The 22679-nt window shown below is 44.9% G+C and overlaps 1 protein-coding gene across 1 annotated transcript in view; it reads right to left on the bottom strand.

The window, feature by feature from the left end:
- Positions 1-22679, bottom strand: part of LOC141097548 (factor XIIa inhibitor-like) — a 67431-nt gene that overhangs the window by 32267 nt on the left and 12485 nt on the right. The window contains exons 4-6 of the mRNA XM_073584772.1: positions 22169-22309; positions 6616-6816; positions 1254-1396 (exon numbers count right to left, since the gene is read on the bottom strand). Coding sequence (XP_073440873.1) covers positions 1254-1396; positions 6616-6816; positions 22169-22309 — 485 coding nt within the window. The remainder of the gene's footprint in view (positions 1-1253; positions 1397-6615; positions 6817-22168; positions 22310-22679) is intronic.

Here is a 22679-nt window from a genome sequence, read left to right as displayed (position 1 = left end):
AGACCTAGGAGGGGTCAGAGTAGGTTTCAAACGGTACATCTCATATCATTGTCTGTTGCAGATGTCAGACCCTGGGTCATTTAGCAGCCCATTGTACTATGGTCCAAGAAACCAATGTACTGCTCTGTAGGCTGATGCTTCTCATTTAGTGAACATCTCGCACGCAGTAACACACTTCACCATGGTGAGGGACCTCAACTGTGCAACGTGATAGTGAACGGTGTTACTGTGATTGGTCACCTGGACTCACGGAGTTTGGTTACTGCCAGACTCATGCTAGTTCCTGAGAAGAGGTTGGGGATGGAGTGCATCCATGGAGACACCAAGAATTATCCCATGGTCCAGCTGGGTATACGCATAGATTGTGGTCCCATGTCCCACCAAGTAGGAATTGTCTAGGACTTACAGTATTGCATAATATTGTTATCAGATGATATTTTCCTTTGTTCTTGAACTTATGGGCTAAAGCTGAAGCACCCAGTAGTCCGGTGTGCTGCAAGGAGTCGGCTATGTTAAGAAGTTCACATTATGTAACCGGTGAATTTCCTTTCACTGTACTGGTTAGAGAGGAGGATGAGGAAACATCTCCTGAAGCCAATATCCCTGACCTAGAGATGTCCAGGACAACTTTGGGACTGCCCAATGTAGGGACATATTGATGAAAAGTACTCTGGAAAATGTTAGTGTATAAAATGGTGTACCACAGAAGCTGACAATAGATTTCTGGCTGGGCATAATGATCCGTTGTGTCGAGCTAAAAGAGCTCCTCCTCAAAGCACAAGAGGCACTCCCCAGGGGGTATAATCAGTTGGTTGGAGGGAGACAATTTAAACCTAGGGATCGAGTACTTGTGTTAGTGCCCACAGGGAAGAGCAAGTTCCGTACCAAGTGGCAGGGACTCACTCTAAAAGGTGGTGGGAGAGGTCAACTATAAAATACACTGACCAGGAAATAGGAAGTCCTTCCCGATATGTCATGGCCACCTACTAAAATCCTGGAAGGATATGGACTCGCTAGAAACCCCTTGTTTGTTAGCCCAGTCATAAGCCAACATTGCTGGTGTCAAAGTGGCAGAAAATGTGTCACCTTCCCAAAAAAAGTACTGCCAGAAATTGGAACACCAAAATAGAGACGGGTTCTAAGTTACCAGGTATCACTCATGCCATCAGACTGAGCCTCACACTCGGCTCAATTTAATGCCCTTTAGGATGAAATGTTATTCCTGCACAGAATGGTGATAGCGTGCTACATACCTGAGCCTGCAGATGTGCATCTCGTAGACTTTGTAGAGGATATTTGTGATTATTCATCATGAGGACCCGAACAGAACCTGAGGATGCCGTTTTGAAATTCTCTTTCTTTGTAAGCTTTGGATCAAACTGAGTCACCCATTTCCCTGTGGAAAAAAATATAATACAACATCAATGGTAAACAAAAGAAAAGTGTAATACTAGCATAAAAGCTATCAGCAAAATGATCTTCTGCAACATTTTGTGCCAGTCCGCAAATTGGAAAAGTAAAAAAAGGCCAGAAACATTTAGTGAAAGATTTATTAAGTGTCCTTGCCTCACTGCAGCAGTCCTAGATGCATGTGTAAGGAGGAAGACCGGGCTATGGATACCTGTGCAATACCGGGTCCAGAACTGCCGAGGCTGAACCCAGTGTTGCAGGGTGGAAGGAAATGGGAGTTGGACAGGACCCATGACTTGGCGAGAAGGGATGTGGTAAGCAGGGGGGATGAGAGAGAGTGTAGCGCAGGAAAAGCCAGAGAGATCCCGTCGGAGGAAGGAGAAGGCAGGGGCCGACTGAGCTCTGCGAAGTAAGGTGAAGCGTGGAGCCGAGACCTTGGAGGGGTTCAGTGAGGGCTTCTGAGTATCAGTGAGTGTGCAGAGATGGGTGCTGACCGAAGCAGCGCGGCGTGGGTGCACTGAGGAACGTGCAACAGGAGCAGTACCGTGCGGTGTGTATCCAGCAATCGGTGGGTGTGCAGCATAGCCCACGCCGAGTAGAGACTTGTGCAGAGCCTCGCACTTCGGCTCTGCAGTTTAATGGACTAGGGGCTCAACGGGCAAAACCGGTGACCGCCTGTTGCAGCCAGAAGCGGGACCTGTGTTGGGCGGGGAAGTCTGAAGACGCAGTGCCAGCCTCCGCCAGATTTCCATCATCCATCGGATGCACGAGAGACTAAAGGACAGCAAAGTCACAGTAAGTTGAATTTGATAGCAAGACTGCTGCAATGTATCACAATTACGGTATGTGCACACGTTGCGGTTGCCGTGCGGATTTTTCGGCACAGAATGTGCATATTTTGGCAGTATCTGCAGGTCAAAATCCATGCGTTTTTTATGCGGATTTCCTGCAGATTTATTGCGGATTTGTCATGTGTTTTTAAACCTGCGGATTCCTATAATGGAATGGGTGTAAAAACGCTGTGGAATCTGCACAAAGAATTGACGTGCTGCGGAAAAAAAAGAGGAAAAAATCCTCAAAAAAATTCAGATACAAACCAGACAGGCCTAAATGCATCTGCACTAATCCAGGGTACAGCGGACCCAAGTAAAATGGCAGCTGCACAGGTGCATAAATACCAAACGAAACAGCCAGCCTACAATCAGGGATTGACCGTGTGGTACACCAGTGCAGAAGAAATAATCCGCATGTGGCAGTGTTCACACAGGGAATGCAGGGCTTCTGGTTTACAACCTCTTAGTAACACCATATAGGGGGGCTGCCCAGTGCCAACTAGAATGCATCCTGTGGGAACAGAGGCCACAAGTTTGCAGAACCATTTGGGCCCAACTGCACCCTGAACCTGCACCATTTTCCTTCTGCCTGCATTCAGGAAGCATCTCATTTCTCTTCTCCCCTTGTGATAGCATCGCTGGTATGTATTTATGTTTCCTGTATCCAATTCCTGCCTCATACTACCCTGCTTAGTTAGTTCTCCCCTGGTTAGCTATTAGTGCAGATGATGTATTATGTATAATATGTATCCCTGATGTACCCTGTATTGACTCAGTGTATATACAGTATATATTGTATTGTAGTTTCACCACATCAATATACCACCACGTTCAATAAAGCACAGATTCAACCTACATTCTCCTTATTGGACCCCCGGTATAGCGGTTTAGCTGCCTGTATAAGCTACACGAATTCTGCTTCATTTAGTGAGGACAGAACACCATCCAATCCACACAGGCAAAGAAATCACCATAGATGTCCATAAATTATGTATAATACTGAGAAATGACGCAGGGAAAAAGTATTGAACATGGATTTTAAGGATGCCTCTCTTATCAAGCTTTGTGGTTTTGTTAGCTTGCAATGATTGTTTTAGCACCCAGTGCTTATCATTACTGGACACAGCAATACATGGATGTTAGTCTAACATGCCCCCTCCTGTGATAAGCAGCTCAATGCCTATGGGCGTTGTATATATAAAGCTAAATCTAAAAGCTCTGTTTGTGTCAGAACGGCTGCACCCAGTAGTCTAAGTCATACATCATAGTATTCAGCTTCTCTTTGCCTACATCAGGCTGTTCTCAGATGAGGTAGCAAAAAGTTGCTGACAAATTCCCTTTAATACTTCATACAAAAGCTTTTGCTGGTGATGACAGCTTCAAGACAACTCCTGTATGGGGAAACTAGTTGCAGGCATTGCTCAGGTGTGATTTTGGTCCATTATTCCACACAAATATTCTTCAAATCAAATCCTGAAGGTTATGTAGGCTCCTTCTATGAACTCAGAGCTTTAGTTCCTGCCATAAATTTTCTATTGGATTCAGGTCCAGTGCTTATCTGGGCCATTCTAGCAGCTTTATTTTTTTATGTCTCTGAAACTAATTGAGATTCCTTGGCTGTGTGTTTGGGATCATTGTCTTGCTTAAATGTCCACCCTTATTTCATCTTAATCATCCTGGTAGATGGCAGATTTTTATCAATAATGTCTCAGAACATTTATCCATTCATCCTTGCTTCAATTATATGAAATTTGCCAATGCCGTATGGTATGGTATTTGGTATGGTACTGTTGGTATGGTGTTTTGGAGTGATATGCAATGCCTTTTGGCTTCCAAACAGGGTGTGCATTGTGGCATCCAAACAGTTCCATTTTGGTCTCATATGACCAGACTATAGTCTCCCAGTATTTCAGAGGCTTGTCTAATTGTAGTTGAGGAAAAAAACCAGCTCACCATCATAGGATTTCCATGTAGTTCAGGCCATGGTGGGGGTCTATAACTGGATGCAATCAATGGCAAGAAAAGAAAAGCCAGCTTCACAAATGTTTTTTTTTTAAATATATATTTTCTTTATTAGTGAATAATAGTAATCCAGTGGGAAAAAAAAGCTTAAAACTCCAAATTCATAGCATGGCTACATGGAGAAATCATTCCTTATCCATGGATCCTGTAGCCATGCTATGAATTTGGAATTTTAAGCTTTTTTTTACACTGGATTACTTTTATTCACTAATAAAGAAAAAAAAAATTTAAAAAAAAGTTTGTGCAGCTGGATTTTCTAGATATTCTATCTTTTCCTACTAAATGTTGTTGAGCAAACTTTAAATGCGCTTTAACATGCTTTTTATTTAGCTGTAGAGTCTTGCATGGTGAGCGTGCGTACAGGCCATGGAGATTGAGTGCATTACTGATAGATTTCTTTGAAACAACTGTACCTGCTGATTCCAGGCATTTCTGTAGCTCTCCACAAGTGATTATTGGCTGTTGGACAACTGTTCTGTTAATTTATTTCACTCTCCTGTCTGAAATCTTGTGGGGAGCACCTGGCCATGGCTGGTTTATGGTGATATGATGTTCTTTCTACTTCTGGATTATGACCCCAACAGTGCTCAAGGGATCCTTCAATAGTTTGGAAATTCTTCTGCAACCAATGCCATCAGTATGTTTTGCAACAATAAGGTTGTACAGGTCTTGAGACAGCTCACTGGTTTTACCCATCATGACATGTTTCTTGTTTGGTAATGAGACATTTTTTTATAGGCCATCAGTTGCACCAGCTGATATTATTTTTTACTAAGTGGCAGGATTGCTAATTAATTACTGATAGATTTCAGCTGGTGTCAGGACTTTCCATGGCGTTTTGCTTTCTTTGCGTGTTGATTGTGTTCAATACTTTCTCCCTGTGTCAATTCTCATTATTACACATAACTTATATGGTCATCTCTGGTTTGACTTCTTCACCTGTGTGGACTAGATGGGTTGTTGCGGACATCTGGTGAGAATTTCATGTCAATAGCACCTTTAGAAATATATTTACGTAGAAAATTGATGTGTTCAATGCATATTTCAACTGCTCACCGTCTCTATATAATTTTTTTTTCAATCATCCTGTTCTGGTCATAACTTTATCTTTCAGCTAACAGAGCTCTGTCAGGGTTTTTATTTTTTGACAGTGGCCTTTTTAACTGTTTGTACATGGCATATAGAGACAAACAGCTAGGTGCAAATCAGAGTCTTCAACTGAAAGCCCACATGGCTTACCAACGTCCTTTTTTTTTCTTGTTCAGTCTACATCTTCTATTAAGGGGTGCTTTCACATGTACAAAATGGCAAATCCCGTGGATGTTTTTTTTTAATAAACATGTCAGAAGAATCCATATAGTGCTATGCATCTATTTTAATGGGCAAATATATATATATATGTGACGTTCAGGAAGAAATAACGTCCGAGAGTGGACCCTCTGGATCGCGGATCCGGAGCCCCTGGGTCGAGCGCACCAGGTGATGACCGACCCCTGTACAGGGATCATTAGGGGCAGGACCGCAGAGGACAGAACCGCGACTGCTGGAACCGAGAGGGGCGGCTCGAGGGACTGGAGAAGGCAAGCGGCTGGCGAGGCTTACCAAGGACCGGAACTCCGTGCAGGAGGATGGAGGACTGCGGCCAGAATGCTGGGCAAGAACAGAACGGACACTGCAGGACGGAACAGAGACAGGGAACCGGGGAGACAAGGGTGGTGGCACTAGGAGTAGGCAGACAGATGACGGGCAGGAAGACAGGGCAAACACCAGGGGAAGAGACAGCAAGGCTGGAAAACGTAAAGGAAGACAAGAAACCTATAGGAACCTATAGGCGGCCAAATTACAGCAGGAATGGACACACAATAATCAGGCGTCCTCCCCTTGTGGGAGACGCCTGATATATCCCCTGCCGGTGGGCGATAGGCTGGCCACTAATCGGCCGCCGCCCACCGCAGGGTTAAACTACCCGACGGCCGCGCGCCCGCGCCCTAGTGCGCATGTGCGGGGTCGCCGCCGTTGGGAGACCAGGAAGGCGGGGCGCGCGAGAGCAGGAGGAGGAAGGAGGCGTGCGTGGACCGGAGGAGGGAGGAAGCGGCAGCGCGCGACGGAGCAGGTAAGAACTAGCCGCGGGGGGGCCCGGAGCTAGGGGGACGGCGGCGGTTACGACCGGCGCTGTTACAATATATATATATATATTTTGGTGCTGGAGAAGCCCCGCCCACCTAAATTCATGCAGCAGCTGGCTAGTGCAATGGATGGAGCTTATTCCAGGGTATGACTGGTGCACAGGCAGCAATGGAAGGAAAGGGCAATATGTGAGCTGATTATACATCAGTACTTGCAGACTTACCTTGGTAATAGATCACGCTGATCAGCATCAGTTCAAAGTCTGGAAGCTCTTTGAACACACTTGTGATAAGGTTATTTGTTACTTTTGAAACCCAGTTGTTAATTTGGCGCAAATTCTTCTTTTTATCCTTTTGTAATTGTATCCCTTTACTTCCATAAAATCTTTCCGACTGGCTGCTAAACTCTTCCTTTAAAGAAAAGTCTGAAAAGAGACATTATTACATAAAAGAAGCATAATGATCCCCTTCTATATAAATCATTGAATAAACAATATATCACGAAAATTTCTTCTGAAACATTTTTATTTAACCCCTTTACCCCCAAGGGTGGTTTGCATGTTAATGACCGGGCTACTTTTTACAATTCTGACCACTGTCCATTTATGAGGTAATAACTCTGGAACGCTTCCATGGATCCCGGTGATTCTGACATTGTTTTCTCGTGACATATTGTACTTCATGATAGTGGTAAAATTTAAATCAAATAACTTGCGTTTATTTGTGAAAAAAACAGAAATTTGGCGAAAATGTTGAAAATTTCGCAATTTTCCAACTTTGAATTTTTATGCCCTTAAATCACAGAGATACGGCAAACAAAATACTTAATAAGTTACATTTCCCACATGTTTACTTTACATAAGCACAATTCTGGAACCAAATTTTTTTTTTTTTTAGGAATTTATAAGGGTTAAAAGTTGACCAGCGAGTTCTCATTTTTACAACACCATTTTTTTTAAGGACCACATCACATTTGAAGTCACTTTGAGGGGTCTATATGACAGAAAATACCCAAAAGTGACACCATTCTAAAAACTGCACCCCTCAAAGTGTTCAAAACCACATTCAAGAAGTTTATTAACCCTTCAGGTGCTTCACAGGAAATTTTTGAATGTTTAAAAAAAATGAACATTTAACTTTTTTTCACAAAAAAATTACTTCAGGTCCAATTTATTTTAATTTACCAAGGGTAACAGGAGAAATTGGACTGCAAAAGTTATTGTGCAATTTGGCCTGAGTTCGCTGATACCTGATATGTGGGGGGGAACCACTGTTTCAGCGCATAGCAGAGCTCAGAAAGGAAAGAGCGCCATTTGACTTTTTCAACGCAAAATTGGCTGGAATTGAGATCAGACGCCATGTCACGTTTGGAGAGCCCCTGATGTGCCTAAACAGTGGAAGCGCCCCACAAGTGACACCATTTTGGAAACTAGACCCCCCAAGGAACTTATCTAGATGTGTGGTGAAAACTTTGAACCCCCAAGTGCTTCACAGAAGTTTATAATGTAAAAAAAAATGATCTTTTCACCCCCAATTTTTATTTTCCCAAGGGTAACAGGACCCCAAAAGTTATTGTGCAATTTGTCCTGAGTACGATGATACCCCATATGTGGGGGTATACAACTATTTGGGCGCATGGCAGAGCTCGGAAGGGAAGCAGCGCCATTTGACTTTTTTGCCTGGAATTGAGATCGGATGCCATGTCGCATTTGGAAATCGCCTGATGTGCCTAAACAGTGGAAACCCCACACTAATGACACCATTTTGGAAACTATACCCCCAAGGAGCTTATCTAGATGTGTGGTGAGCACTTTGAACCCCAAAGGGCTTCACAGAAGTTTATAACGCCCGGGCGTGAAAATAAAAAAATCATATTTTTTCCACAAACATGATCTTTAAGTCCCCAATTTTTTATTTTCCCAAGGTTAACAGGAGAAATTGGACACCAAAATTTGTTGTCCAATTTGTCCTGAGTATGTTGATATCCCACATGTGGGAGAAAACTACTGTATGGGCTCACGTCGGGGCTCGGAAGGGAAGTAGTGATGTTTTGGAATGCAGACTTTGATGGAATGGTCTGCGGGTGTCATGTTGCCTTTGGAGAGCCCCTGATGTGCCTAAACTGTGGAAATCCCCCACAAGTGACCCCATTTTGGCAACTAGACCCCCCATGGAACTTATCTAGATGTGTGGTGAGCACTTTGAACCCCCAAGTGCTTTACAGAAGTTTATAATGTAAAGCCATAAAAAAATAATTTTTTTTCCACAAAAATTATATTTTTGCCCCAAATTTTTTATTTTACCAAGGGTAACAGGAGAAATTGGACCCCAAAAGTTGTTGTGCAATTTGTCCTGAGTAGGCTGATACCCCATATGTGAGGGTAAACCACTGATTGGGCACATGGCAGAGCTTGGAAGGGAAGGAGCACCGTTTGACTTTTTCAACGCAGAATTGGCTGGAATTGAGATCAGACGCCATGCTGCGTTTGGAGAGCCCCTGATGTGCCTAAACAGTGGAAACCCCCAATTCAAACTCCAACCCTAACCCCAACACACCCTAACCCTAATCTCAGCCCTAACCCTAGCCCTACCCCTAGCCCTAGCCCTAATGGGAAAATGGAAATAAATAAAAAAAATTGAATTTTATTATTTTTCCCTAACTAAGGGGGTGATAAAGGGGGGTTTGATATTCTATTTTCAGTGAGTTTTTATGTTTGGAAGCTGTCATACGCTAAAATTTTTAATTGTAAAAATAGTTTTTGCATCACCACATTTTGAGAGCTATAATTTTTCCATATTTTGGCCCACAGAGTCATGTGAGGTCTTATTTTTTGCGGGACGAGTTGACGTTTTTATTGGTACCATTTTCGGGCACGTGACATTTTTTGATCGCTTTTTATTCCGATTTTTGGGACGCAGAATGAACAAAAGCCAGCATTTCATGAATTTCATTTGGGGGGTGCGTTTACGCCGTTCCGCGTGTGGTCGTGTGGTAAAATTGATAAAGCGGTCTTATTCTTCAGGTCAGTATGATTACAGCGATACCTTATTTATGTATTTTTTTATGTTATGTCGCTTTTATGCAATGAAAACAATTTTATATAGAAAATTATTATTTTTGCATCGCTTTATTCTGCGAGCTATAACGTTTTTATTTTTTTCACTGATGACGCTGTATGGTGGCTCGCTCTTTGCGGGACAAGATGAGGTTTTCAGCGGTACCATGTTTATTTATATACATCTTTTTGATCACGTGTTATTGCACTTGTTGTTTGGCGGTATGATGATAAAGCATTGCTTTTTGCTTTGTTTTTTATTTTTATATTTTTAAGGGGTTCACTAAAGGGGTTAACTAGTGGGACAGTTTTATAGGGCGGGTCGTTACGGATGCGGGGATACCAAATATGTGTACTTGTATTGTTTCGTTTTTTTATTCAAATATTGATTTAATGTTAGAATACATGTTGATTTTTTTATTATTTTTTTTATAATTTTTTAAAATATTTTTACAATTATTATTTTTCTTTTTTTAATTTAATTCCTACTTTTACACTTTGCCCCACTATGGGGACACTCATTTGGTGCAGGCTGATCGCTTCTATAGCATGCAGATCTGTTGTTTTTTGCTTTGTTTTTTAATTTTATTTTTTTAAGGGGTTCACTAAAGGGGTTAACAAGTGGGACAGTTTTATAGGGCGGGTCGTTACAGACACGGCGATACTAAATATGTGTACTTTTATTGTTTTTTTCTTATTAATAAAAAATGAATTTATTAGGGAATATTTTTTTAATCTATTTAGGGATTTTTTATAAATTATTTTTACACTTTTTTTTACTTTATTTTATTGTCCCAGGGGGGACATCACTGTCTAGTGTCAGATCAGCGATCTGACAGGCGCTGCTGCAGGCTTTCTCAGAGCTCTCAGCAGGCACTGAGAAAGACGCCATCTTGGATCCGGGGGGCCTGCAGGGAAGGAGACCCTCAGAGCAGCGCAGCACATGGCACTGCTCCAGGGTTCTCAGGGAAGCTCTCCCTGCCCGATGCTTCCCTGATCCCCCGGGACACTGCGATCATGTTTGATCGCAGTGTGCCAGGGGTTAATGTGCCAGGGGCGGTCCGTGACCGCCCCTGACACATAGTGCTGGGTGTCAGCTGTGATTATCAGCTGAAACCCGGCCGCGATCAGCGGCGCTCCCCCTGCTTAGATGTACTATCATGTCCCCGGTAATATGGGCCCGAGTACTGTGGACGGGATAGTACGTCTGATGTCAGAAAGGGATTAGTCTTGAATTTAACATTACCTACTTCTATGTATGGATTTATGCATAATGTGTAGATGAAGTTCACTGTCACACCTACTCAGAGGTTGGACATACTCAACTCCATATATACAGTGCCAGCGTTTTCTGGAGATCAGAACATTAGTACTTTCTTATCCTTTCACCATGTCACAGTAATTAATTGAGACCATTCACTGGATTTTAAATTAACTTCCTCCAATTGCTACTGTTCCACTGATTCTGGAATTGTTTTTTCTTTTTCTTCTGTGTCCCTCTGTTCCAAAGTTATGCCCCCTGAAAATAAAGAGCAATACAACTCTCAACATTCTTCCCTGCTCGCGCTGATCGCAGAGCGAGCAGGGGAGAATGACGAGAGCTGAATTCAGTACCCGGCGCCGTGGAACAGCACACATAGTGAGGCTGCTTCCCAGGTGCCGGTATGTGTGATACTGATGTGACACATGGACAGCACACATATTCCAAAAGTATTACACACACATAGGCTCGAAATGGCCCATAGGGTAACAGGGCAATGCCCTGGTGGGCTCCTGTGAAGATCTGGGCCCCCAAACATGGCATAATTCACTAGATTCACTCTGTACAGAAAAAAATCAGCATCTCATCATTCATTAACCAACTACCCAGCTTATTATTATATAGAGATATAGGTATATTTGTGAACAAGGGTAGTGTAATATTAGTATGCAGGTGAAAAGTGCCCCAGCCTACCCAAAATCAATATTACTGGTCTGCCCTTAGTACCCCAGTCCGACACTGCACACACGAACACACAGACACACGGACACTGATATCTCCGATATTGTTTTTTTGGTACTGGAAATATCAGGACGTGTGAAAGAGCCCGTATAGTGTGAAGGCATGTGACTGTGGAACGAAGAGGCCCTGAGGACCAGATGGGTGGGCCCTAGACCCTACCATCTAATAGGGAACATTAAAGTCACAGTAAATAAATGTAAAATTTGGCAAATTGGAATCTGCTCGTCTCAAGACAGAAAATATGAGTATTGAAAATCCCCAGTGGCTAGACTGAAAGTACAAAGTTTCTGTTTTTGTTTTTTGGGGGGGTTTTTTTTAATAAAAATTGTGATAAATAAAACAAACTTTTTCTAAAAATAAAACAAACATTACATGTAACACGTAAATTTATTTTAAACAATAGGTCATTTTCTGAGGATATCTTCCCTGTTTAAGGTCAAGATATGCTAAGAAATTCACATCAAACATTTTGGTTCCAGTGACAAAATTTGGAATGAATAAACCAGATGTAATCGTAATTTAATTGCAACACCAGGAACATTTTCAGCTCATTGACTAAGACTCAGCACTGAGTTACAGAACCATCCCAGCAGCAGCAGAATCCTATTATAGAGAACTTATTTTGGATGATCTTTATTAACTCATCACATAATTACTTTGAATTGTTTGCACTATTAATGTTTTTTTTTTCATGGATTTTTCGCTTTTTTCTCAAGCTGAATTTCAATTCTTTGTACATTTCACAGATGATACTTTACTGATGGCTACATCCCTTACAGTAAAATCAAATTATTGGCTTTGAAAAGTTTGTGTTATGAAAATCTGTCACCAGGTATTTGCTATTTAATCTGAGAGCAGCATAACATAGGGTAATATACTCTGATTCCAGGGAAGTATCACTTATCAGGCTGTGTGCTGTAGTTTCAAAACAATCAGTGTTTTATCACCAGGAGATTATCACTGGAGGACTAGGTCTCAATTGCAGACAGTCCAGCTAATTTGTGTGGCCCTGCCCCCACCGCTGATTGGTAACTTGTAGAGTTGAGCGAAACGGGTCGAAAAAATTCAAAAGTCGCCGACTTTTGGCAAAGTCGAGTTTCATGAAACGAAACCCGACCCTAGGATGAGGTCGGCCACGAGGTCGGCGACTTACGCGCCAAAGTCGCGTTTCAAAAGTTTGTTTTGCGCTCTTTTTCAGCCAATCAGGATCCACGGACACTGTGGGCAACGTGATGACATAGGCACGGGTCACCACCATCTTTCAGAAGGGCATGCAAGTGATTGGCTTGCTTTGGTGGGCGTCACAGGGGGTATAAAAGGGCGTGCACGCCGACCGCCATCTTACTTCTGCCGATCTCAGTATAGGGAGAGGTTGCTGCTGATTCTGTAGGGAGAGCGTTAGGCAGGGAAGAAGACCAAAAAACTGCTTCTGCTGCTAGCGATTTGGCCTGCACAACACACCAGTCACTGTGTGTGCAGTGCAAGGGGAGGCTATATAGTGGTGTATCAGTGGTGTTGGTTGTTGGGCTGCCTTCTAAGGCTTCCTGACAGGCTGGCATTGCTGTTTACCCACTGCTCCGCAAACTGCTTTTTTAAAAGCAATCCAATCTCCCTTATCCTCTAGTCACTTTGGTCACAGCTGTGCCATCGAGCCTGTCACATAGCGCTCAGATATTCATTGGGCCTCAAACTGCTTTTTTAAAAACAATCCCAATTTTTTTTTTTTGTCCTGCTGAGAAGAAAAAAAAACTGCTTCTGCTGCTGATAGAAATTTGACCTGCACAACACACCAGTCACTGTGTGTGCAGTGCAAGGGGAGGCTATATTGTGGTGTATCAGTGGTGTTGGTTGTTGGGCTGCCTTTTAAGGCTTCCTGACAGGCTGGCATTGCTGTTTACCCACTGCTCCGCAAACTGCTTTTTTAAAAGCAATCCAATCTCCCTTATCCTCTAGTCACTTAGGTCACAGCTGTGCCATCGAGCCTGTCACATAGCGCTCAGATATCAGTGGGCCTCACACAATCCAAAAGTGTCCAGTGTCCAAAAGTGTGTGCAGAGATTCAAAATCTCACTTATCCTCTAGTCACTTAGGTCACAGCTGTGCCATCGAGCCTGTCACATAGCGCTCAAATATTCATTGGGCCTCACACAATCCAAAAGTGTCCAGTGTCCAAAAGTGTGTGCAGAGATTCAAAATCTCACTTATCCTCTAGTCACTTAGGTCACAGCTGTGCCATCAAGCCTGTCACATAGCGCTCAGATATCAGTGGGCCTCACACAATCCAAAAGTGTCCAGTGTCCAAAAGTGTGTGCAGAGATTCAAAATCTCACTTATCCTCTAGTCACTTAGGTCACAGCTGTGCCATCGAGACTGTCACATAGCGCTCAGATATCAGTGGGCCTCACACAATCCAAAAGTGTCCAGTGTCCAAAAGTGTGTGCAGAGATTCAAAATCTCAGTTATCCTCTAGTCACTTAGGTCACAGCTGTGCCATCAAGCCTGTCACATAGCACTCAGATATTCATTGGGCCTCACACAATCCAAAAGTGTCCAGTGTCCAAAAGTGTGTGCAGAGATTCAAAATCTCACTTATCCTCTAGTCACTTAGGTCACAGCTGTGCCATCGAGCCTGTCACATAGCGCTCAGATATCAGTGGGCCTCACACAATCCAAAAGTGTCCAGTGTCCAAAAGTGTGTGCAGAGATTCAAAATCTCACTTATCCTCTAGTCACTTAGGTCACAGCTGTGCCATCGAGCCTGTCACATAGCGCTTAGATATTCATTGGGCCTCACACAATCCAAAAGTGTCCAGTGTCCAAAAGTGTGTGCAGAGATTCAAAATCTCACTTATCCTCTAGTCACTTAGGTCACAGCTGTGCCATCAAGCCTGTCACATAGCGCTCAGATATCAGTGGGCCTCACACAATCCAAAAGTGTCCAGTGTCCAAAAGTGTGTGCAGAGATTCAAAATCTCACTTATCCTCTAGTCACTTAGGTCACAGCTGTGCCATCGAGCCTGTCACTTAGCGCTCAGATATCAGTGGTCCTCACACAATCCAAGTGTCCAGTGTTCAAAAGTGTGTGCAGAGATTCAAAATCTCACTTATCCTCTAGTCACTTAGGTCACAGCTGTGCCATCGAGCCTGTCACATAGCGCTCAGATATTCATTGGGCCTCACACAATCCAAAAGTGTCCAGTGTCCAAAAGTGTGTGCATAGATTCAAAATCTTACTTATCCTTTAGTCACTTAGGTCACAGCTGTGCCATCGAGCCTGTCACATAGCGCTCAGATATTCATTGGGCCTCACACAATCCAAAAGTGTCCAGTGTCCAAAAGTGTGTGCAGAGATTCAAAATCTCACTTATCCTCTAGTCACTTAGGTCACAGCTGTGCCATCAAGCCTGTCACATAGCGCTCAGATATCAGTGGGCCTCACACAATCCAAAAGTGTCCAGTGTCCAAAAGTGTGTGCAGAAATTCAAAATCTCCCCTTTGCTATAGACACCTTGTACTTTGTTTTACATACTATATAGTTTGTTGGATTTTGTCTACATTTCTACCAAAAATGAGGAAGGCTGGTGGAAGAGGCCGTGGAATTGGGCGGGGGTTGGCAGCTAGTAATGATGGTGTTGGTGGTGGATCTGATGGTAGTGGCAAGAGCAAAATAGGACCGAATGCAGGAGGTGTTGAGCCTGCGTCATCGTCTGGCTACATAAGGCCTCGAACGCTTAGTTTTCTAGGAGTTGGCAAACCGCTTTTAAAGCCAGAGCATCAGGAAAAAGTTTTGGCTTACATTGCTGACTCAGCCTCCAGCTCTATCGCCTCCTCTTCTTCAGTTGTAAAAAGTAAAAGCACTGAGTCGTCATTGGAGGCTCATGTTCATGAACCACACCTTTCCTTGTGTCCTTCACCCCAACCAAGATTGAAGGATGACGCAGGCCATACTACTGATTACTCCATGGAGCTGTTTTCACATACCATGCCTGGATTATCAAGTGAAATGGTGAATTACCCAGGCCAAGATGAATCTGACATGGAGTGCACTGATGCACAGCCGCTGATGGATGATTCTGCTGGTACATTCACTCAGAGCACTACATTGTCCTCGCAGTGTACAGAGCCAGATTCTGACCCTGATGAGACTCAGGTGCCCCTTCCCGCACACTATACCACCATACACGGTGACATAGAGGAAGGTGCACATGACATAGAAGAGGAGGTGATGGATGACCCAGTTGTTGACCCAGATTGGCATCCATTGGGGAAGAGGGTGCTGCTTCCAATAGCTCAGATGAGGAGCATCCACAGCAGACATCGACATCGCAACAGCTGTTATCTGGCAGGCCCGGAGCACTCCAAAGACAGGTTCCAAACATCAAAAGAGTTGCTGGACAGCTTGTCCAGAGGGTCAAAAGATCACAGCGTGCTAGGCCGCAAAATGTCTGCCAAAGTAGGAAGAGTGCAGTGTGGCACTTTTTTGAACAAAATCCTCATGATCAGGCCAAGGTTATCTGTAAGAAGTGCGCAAAGACCTTTAGCCGAGGGAAAAATCTGAAAAATTTGAATACCAGTTGCATGCTTAGACATTTAACCAGCATGCACTTGCAAGCGTGGACACAACACCAAACCTCAAGTGCCACATGTGCAACTGATCACAACGAAGGTAGTCATCAACGCTACATTGTTTCCCCCACTGTAAGCCCACCGGTTAGCACAGCAGCAAATGTTGAGGTGTCGTTGCAAGGCCACAGCAGTCAGGGAATCCCACTGTTATATCAACGAAAGACTGATTCTAGGCCATCAGAAAGAACACCAACTCCATCACCATCATCAACCCTCTCTCAGTCCGCCCTGTCCACCGCTACTTCCACCATATGCAGCTCTCAAGTCCAGCTCACCCTCCCAAACACTATGAGTAGGTCAAGAAAGTACTCAGTCTCTCATCCGCGTACACTGGGTTTGAACGCCCACATTGCCAAACTAATCTCGTTTGAGATGATGCCCTTTCGGTTGGTGGAAAGCACAGCTTTCCGCGAACTCATGGCCTATGCAGTACCACGCTATGACCTACCCAGTCGCCACTTCTTCTCTCGCAAAGCCATCCCAGCCCTCCACCATCATGTGAAAGACCGCATTGTCCATGCACTCAAGCAGTCAGTGAGCGGAAAGGTGCACCTCACAACTGATGCATGGTCCAGTCGGCATGGCCAGGGCCGTTACGTGTCCATCACTGCGCACTGGGTTAATGTGGTGGATGCAGGGTCCACAGGGGACAGCGGTGGTGGGACAGTGCTGCCTAGCCCACAGTATAGGAAACAGTTGGCTGTAGGCGTTCCACCCTCCTCCTCCTCCTCCTCCTCCAGAAGCGAAAGCTCGTCCACAGAGCGCAGTCGTACGAGCACTCCATCTGCAGCTGCCACTGTTGCACACGATGTGTCCCCCTATCGAGCAGCTAGTGGAAAGCGTCAGCAGGCTGTGTTGCAGATGATGTGTTTGGGCGACAGACATACCGCCGAGGTGCTGGCCGAGTACTTGAAGCGACAAACTGAGTCATGGCTGGGCAGTGTACATCTTGAGGCAGGCAAGGTAGTTAGTGATAACGGCCGTAATTTTTTGGCAGCCATAGCCCTTTCAAAACTCAGCCACATACCTTGCTTGGCTCACACCTTGAACCTGGTGGTGCAGTGCTTCCTCAAAAATTATCCGGAGTTAACAGCCCTGCTCCAGAAGGTGCGAAGACTGTGCGCGCACATCCGCCGGTCGCCTGTACACTCCGTTCGTATGCAGAAGCTGCAGCGATTGCTCCACCTTCCCAACCACCGCCTCATTATCGACATTGCAACAAGGTGGAACTCCACCCTGCACATGGTGGAGCGGCTGTGCGAGCAGAGGCAGGCCATAATGCATTTGTGGGAGGATACACGGCCAGGTACTTTGAGAGCAGACATGGAGTTGACAGGTGTGCAGTGGTCGAAGCTGAAAGACCTCTGTAAAGTCCTTCAGTGTTTTGAGGAATGCACACGGCTGGTAAGCGCAGACGACGCCATCCTAAGCATGAGCATCCCACTTATGCGTCTGCTCATGCAAACTTTGACGCACCTTAAGGAGCAGGCATCTGCAGCCAATGTTGATGAGGAGGAAGAGGAGGAGGGAATCCTTGATGACATTCAGCCATTGTCTGCTCAGGGACCTCTCCTGGACGAGGTGGAGGAAGAAGAGAAGGAGGAGGATGATGATGGGGATGATTACTTAGGGGAGGAGGATGCATCTCGTGGGGCAAGTGAAAATGTTGGCGTGGCAAGGTCTGGTACAGGGTTTGTGCGTGACTGGAGGGATGTGGATTTGCCAGAAAGTGCTCCTCCAACCAGCACTCGCAGTGCATCATTGACACCGGGAACATTGGCCCACATGTCAGATTATGCCTTGCGGATCCTAAAAAGGGACCCCCGCATTGCCAAAATGATGAACGATGACGACTACTGGTTGGCCAGCATCCTGGATCCACGCTATATAGGCAAATTACAAAACATCATGCCACAGGAGAACCTTGACCTAATATTGGCTAATAAACAAGCAACTCTGGTAAATCGGTTGCTTGAGGCATTCCCAGCACACAGCAGCGGTGATGGTTCTCACACGAGCCGTACGGGCCAGGGGCAGCTTGGCAGAGGTGTTCGTGGTGCACACAGCAGAAGTGGCGTTGGAGACAGGGGTTTCATGACAATGTTGTGGACTGATTTTTCAAATACCGCTCACACAACTGGTAATACTGCATCGATGGAAAGTGACAGGAGACAGCAGTTGTCAACCATGGTTACAAACTACTTTTCCTCCCATATCGATGTTCTCCCACACAGGTCATTCCCCTTTGACTATTGGGCCGCTAAACTGGACACCTGGCCTGAATTGGCACAATATGCCTTACAGGAGCTCGCTTGCCCAGCTGCAAGTGTGCTATCGGAAAGAGTCTTCAGTGCAGCTGGATCAATCCTGACAGAAAAAAGGACCCGTCTGTCAACCCAAAATGTGGATGATCTAACCTTCATTAAAATGAACCATGCATGGGTTTCCAAGGATTTTGTCCCACCTTCCCCTGATGACACATAGGGTGACAGAAAAATGGCTTGCTTTGGTCCACCTCTTCCTGGGACTTGACCTATTTCGCCTTTTGCATCAGCTGAATGTCCAACATCAACATATGCCACTTTCTAAAACTCCCTAACTGTGCTGCCTCCCCCCCATGGCCGGGGTCACCACCTAGCGCACGACACCGTGCGAGTGCCGTTGCCCTGGACAGGTGGGTAGGCCGACTCTTGGGCGCGGGCACTGGCACAGGGTCCCTCATAGTGCAATCAAGTGTCTCTGACGGTGGTGGTGCACACCCGCCGTCAGACACACCGCTGTACTATGAGGGGCCCAGTGCCAGTACCGACGCCCACGAGTGGGCCCCCCTTGCTTGGGCAGGGCCCCAGCATTTGCAATCTTTACCTCTCCCTGCTCCTCCGCTGTGTAATCTGGGCCGTCAAATCCATACTGTGCCTGGCATCGTCTGAGCCTGCCTCCTGAGACATATTTTGAATGTGTACGCTATCCATACATGTTATCCGGGGATACGGTACCCTTTCTAACCTTTGTGCAATCACGTGCAATCCATACTGGGCCTAACACCGTCTGAGCCTGCCTCCTGAGACATATATTTTGAATGTGTATGCTATCCATACATGTTATCCGGGGATACGGTACCCTTTCTAACCTTTGTGCAATCACGTGCAATCCATACTGGGCCTAACACCGTCTGAGCCTGCCTCCTGAGACATATATTTTGAATGTGTACGCTATCCATACATGTTATCCGGGGATACGGTACCCTTTCTAACCTTTGTGCAATCACGTGCAATCCATACTGGGCCTAACACCGTCTGAGCCTGCCTCCTGAGACATATATTTTGAATGTGTACGCTATCCATACATGTTATCCGGGGATACGGTACCCTTTCTAACCTTTGTGCAATCACGTGCAATCCATACTGGGCCTAACACCGTCTGAGCCTGCCTCCTGAGACATATATTTTGAATGTGTACACTATCCATACATGTTATCCGGGGATAAGGTACCCTTTCTAACCTTTGTGCAATCACGTGCAATCCATACTGGGCCTAACACCGTCTGAGCCTGCCTCCTGAGACATATATTTTGAATGTGTACGCTAACCATACATGTTATCCGGGGATACGGTACCCTTTCTAACTTTTGTGCAATCACGTGCAATCCATACTGGGCCTAACACCGTCTGAGCCTGCCTCCTGAGACATATATTTTGAATGTGTACGCTATCCATACATGTTATCCGGGGAAACGGTACCCTTTCTAACCTTTGTGCAATCACGTGCAATCCATACTGGGCCTAACACCGTCTGAGCCTGCCTCCTGAGACATATATTTTGAATGTGTACGCTATCCATACATGTTATCTGGGGATACGGTACCCTTTCTCACCTTTGTGCAATCACGTGTAATCCATACTGGGCGTGAGAACGGCTGGCGAGCTGTTAAGCAAGCTACAGCACCTGTGGTTTGCACACGTAAGTTTTTCATTTTTTCAGGAATGACGGTTAGGCCTAATTCCGGAACTGCAGTTGACCTGCACTTACTGGGAAATCATTGTTCGCGGGTAATAATTGTAATCAGTGATCCCCATCACTAAACTTGTTCAGCGGGTTATCTGCACCTGTAAGCGACAAACGCTGGCCTTCTCAGTGTAGCGCACATGCAGCCACGGACATGTAAGGGCATGACACACCAGTTATTGGCCAATCTCATGTTCCAGAGCCTCACGTGTCCCTCTAGTAAGCCGGACTCGGACCGCGGGGCATGACGGAGTCTCGTTCGTTAACGGAATTAAGCTTGCAATGTGTGCATCTGTTCTGTAGCTGGCATGGTTGAGGTTTCCCAGGTGGAGTCGAATTTAACCGTAGGCTCCACTCCTGGTGGTGCCCTTCTGGACATTCCTTTAAGGTTCAGCTTTGCAACCATACTGCCCACGTAAAACAAACACTTTGCCTTCATGAACGCTGTTTGGAGGGTCATGACTCGTGGGAATAACGCCGCCCAATCAGTTAACCTGCTAGAGAGATCGTTCGTTGCTCCCAAGCATGACATCACACTCCCTAGGAGGAAGGTAATGCCACTGTGGCGACCGTACTCCTGGGGGCGACACAAGTGCACTGATGCCCAGCCACTGCTCGATGAATCTGCTGGTACCTTGACCCAGACCACTACATTCCCCTCGCACGCTACACGGCCTGAATCTGACCCTGATGAAACTCAGGTTACCCTTCCCATATACAGTTCCATCTTACACGGTGACAAAGAGGAAGCTGCAGATGAAAGTGCAGGTTCGGCCCACCCGCCATCAGACACACCACCGTACTATCAGAGGCCCTGTGCCAGTGCCGTCGCCAACGAGTGGGCCCCCCCTGCTTGCTCAGGATCACAGCACTTGCAAGGTTGAAATACTGTGCAGTGAGATGGAAGATGGGGACGACGAGGAGTCCAGACTAGTACAGGGATTCCCTAGCGAGGAGACTTATTTGATTGTTTTCAATGTTGGGACAGCAATTTTTGGGGAGCACTATACTCTGGAGAATGATAGATGGGGCCCACCATACACTGGAACATTCCAAAGGTGGACATCAGACACTGGAGCAGCATTTACAGGGCCCATTATACACTAGAGCATTAGAAATGGGGCCCATTATGTTTGGAGCATTATTTGGGCCCATAAGACAGTGGAGCTTCATCCATGGGGACCAACATATACTGTAGCATAATGTGGAGCTCATCATATACTGTTTCAAACATTATATGGGACCAATGATTCTGTATGGAGAAATAGATGGGCCTCGTCATGAGATGTAAAAAGTGAGGTATTTTTCATTGTACTATACCGCTATTTCTCTGCCGTATCGGAGCATGATGAGTTGTGGTATGTGTTAAAGGGGAGCTCTTTCGCCCAGGGCACATGAAAACCTGGAGCCAGCCCCCCCCCCCACAACTTTAGCCAAATAACCCCCATTTTTCAGTGCGTAACTTGTATTATGAAGTTAATTAAGGTTGACAAGCTTAAGTAAGAAGAATTGATGCTTTTGGCATTCAAATGGGCACTGTAGGTGTGTTTCCTGTCCTCCTCTCACTGCCGACTTTTATTCCCCATTGACTTACATTGGGTTTCGTGTTTCGGGACGACCCCGACTTTTCCCTATAATCGGACGATCTTGCTCGACCCGACTTTTGGAAAAGTCGGGTTTCACGAAACGAAACGCGACCCTAAAAAAACAAAAGTCGCTCAACTCTAGTAACTTGCTGACAATGCACACAGGAAGCTGCCAATCAGTAGTGTGGGCGGGGTTGTACACAGCTCTGTATTCGAGTTCTGCTAGATCTACAGCAGAGAAAACAGTGATTTTGTTAAAACTGCACCAAGCAGCCCAGTAAGTGACACATCACTGGAATCAGAGTCTCATCCCCTACATTGTGCTGCCTTCAGATTTCCTTAAATGGGCACTTTCCAAATTTGCACAGTATAACCCACTGATGAAAGTTCAGGTTTTCTAGTAGATTAATACTTACATCTATATGGATGCCTCTATGCATAAATGAAGTCATTTTCTTTAGAAAAAAAAAATCTTGCCTACTGTTTCTTATGCATTTCTCACCTTTACTGAAGAAAATTTCATTTGCGGTAATAAATGATTGAAAATTGGTCAAGTTCTGCAAAGCATGATGTACGCACTGCGGGTTTTCCATATCGGGATATAATATTTTCAGCATTAATTCCCTTGTTTTTCCACTAGATCCTGGATGCAAAAGAAGTCAATATTAATTTTATTTTTTTTAAAAAATCCCAAGAAAATTTTAATATTTTAAGTTTTATAACTTTTTTAATAAAAAGAATCATCTAGGAAACATTTTGGAGAGTGTGTAAGAGACAGAAATGTGCAGCACAAAACTCACATGGTAGCAAATGGTGCCAAGCAGAAATACCGTATTTTGCTCTCTATGATATCCATGAAAAATTACTTTAAAAACCTTTCAAAAATTCATTCTGTGATTTCAAAGAAAAGTTTGGCCTAAAACTGTGATTTTTAAACCACCAGTACAGTTTTGCTTTACTTTATCGCAGAGGCAACAACACTATGAAATCACACTATATTTAACCCTTTAAAG

Source organism: Dendrobates tinctorius, unplaced genomic scaffold (genome assembly GCF_039654945.1).
Source record: "Dendrobates tinctorius isolate UK_male_01 unplaced genomic scaffold, ASM3965494v1 ptg000085l, whole genome shotgun sequence".
Classification (NCBI taxonomy): Eukaryota; Metazoa; Chordata; class Amphibia; order Anura; family Dendrobatidae; genus Dendrobates; species Dendrobates tinctorius.
This window is presented reverse-complemented; position numbering and strand designations above follow the sequence as displayed.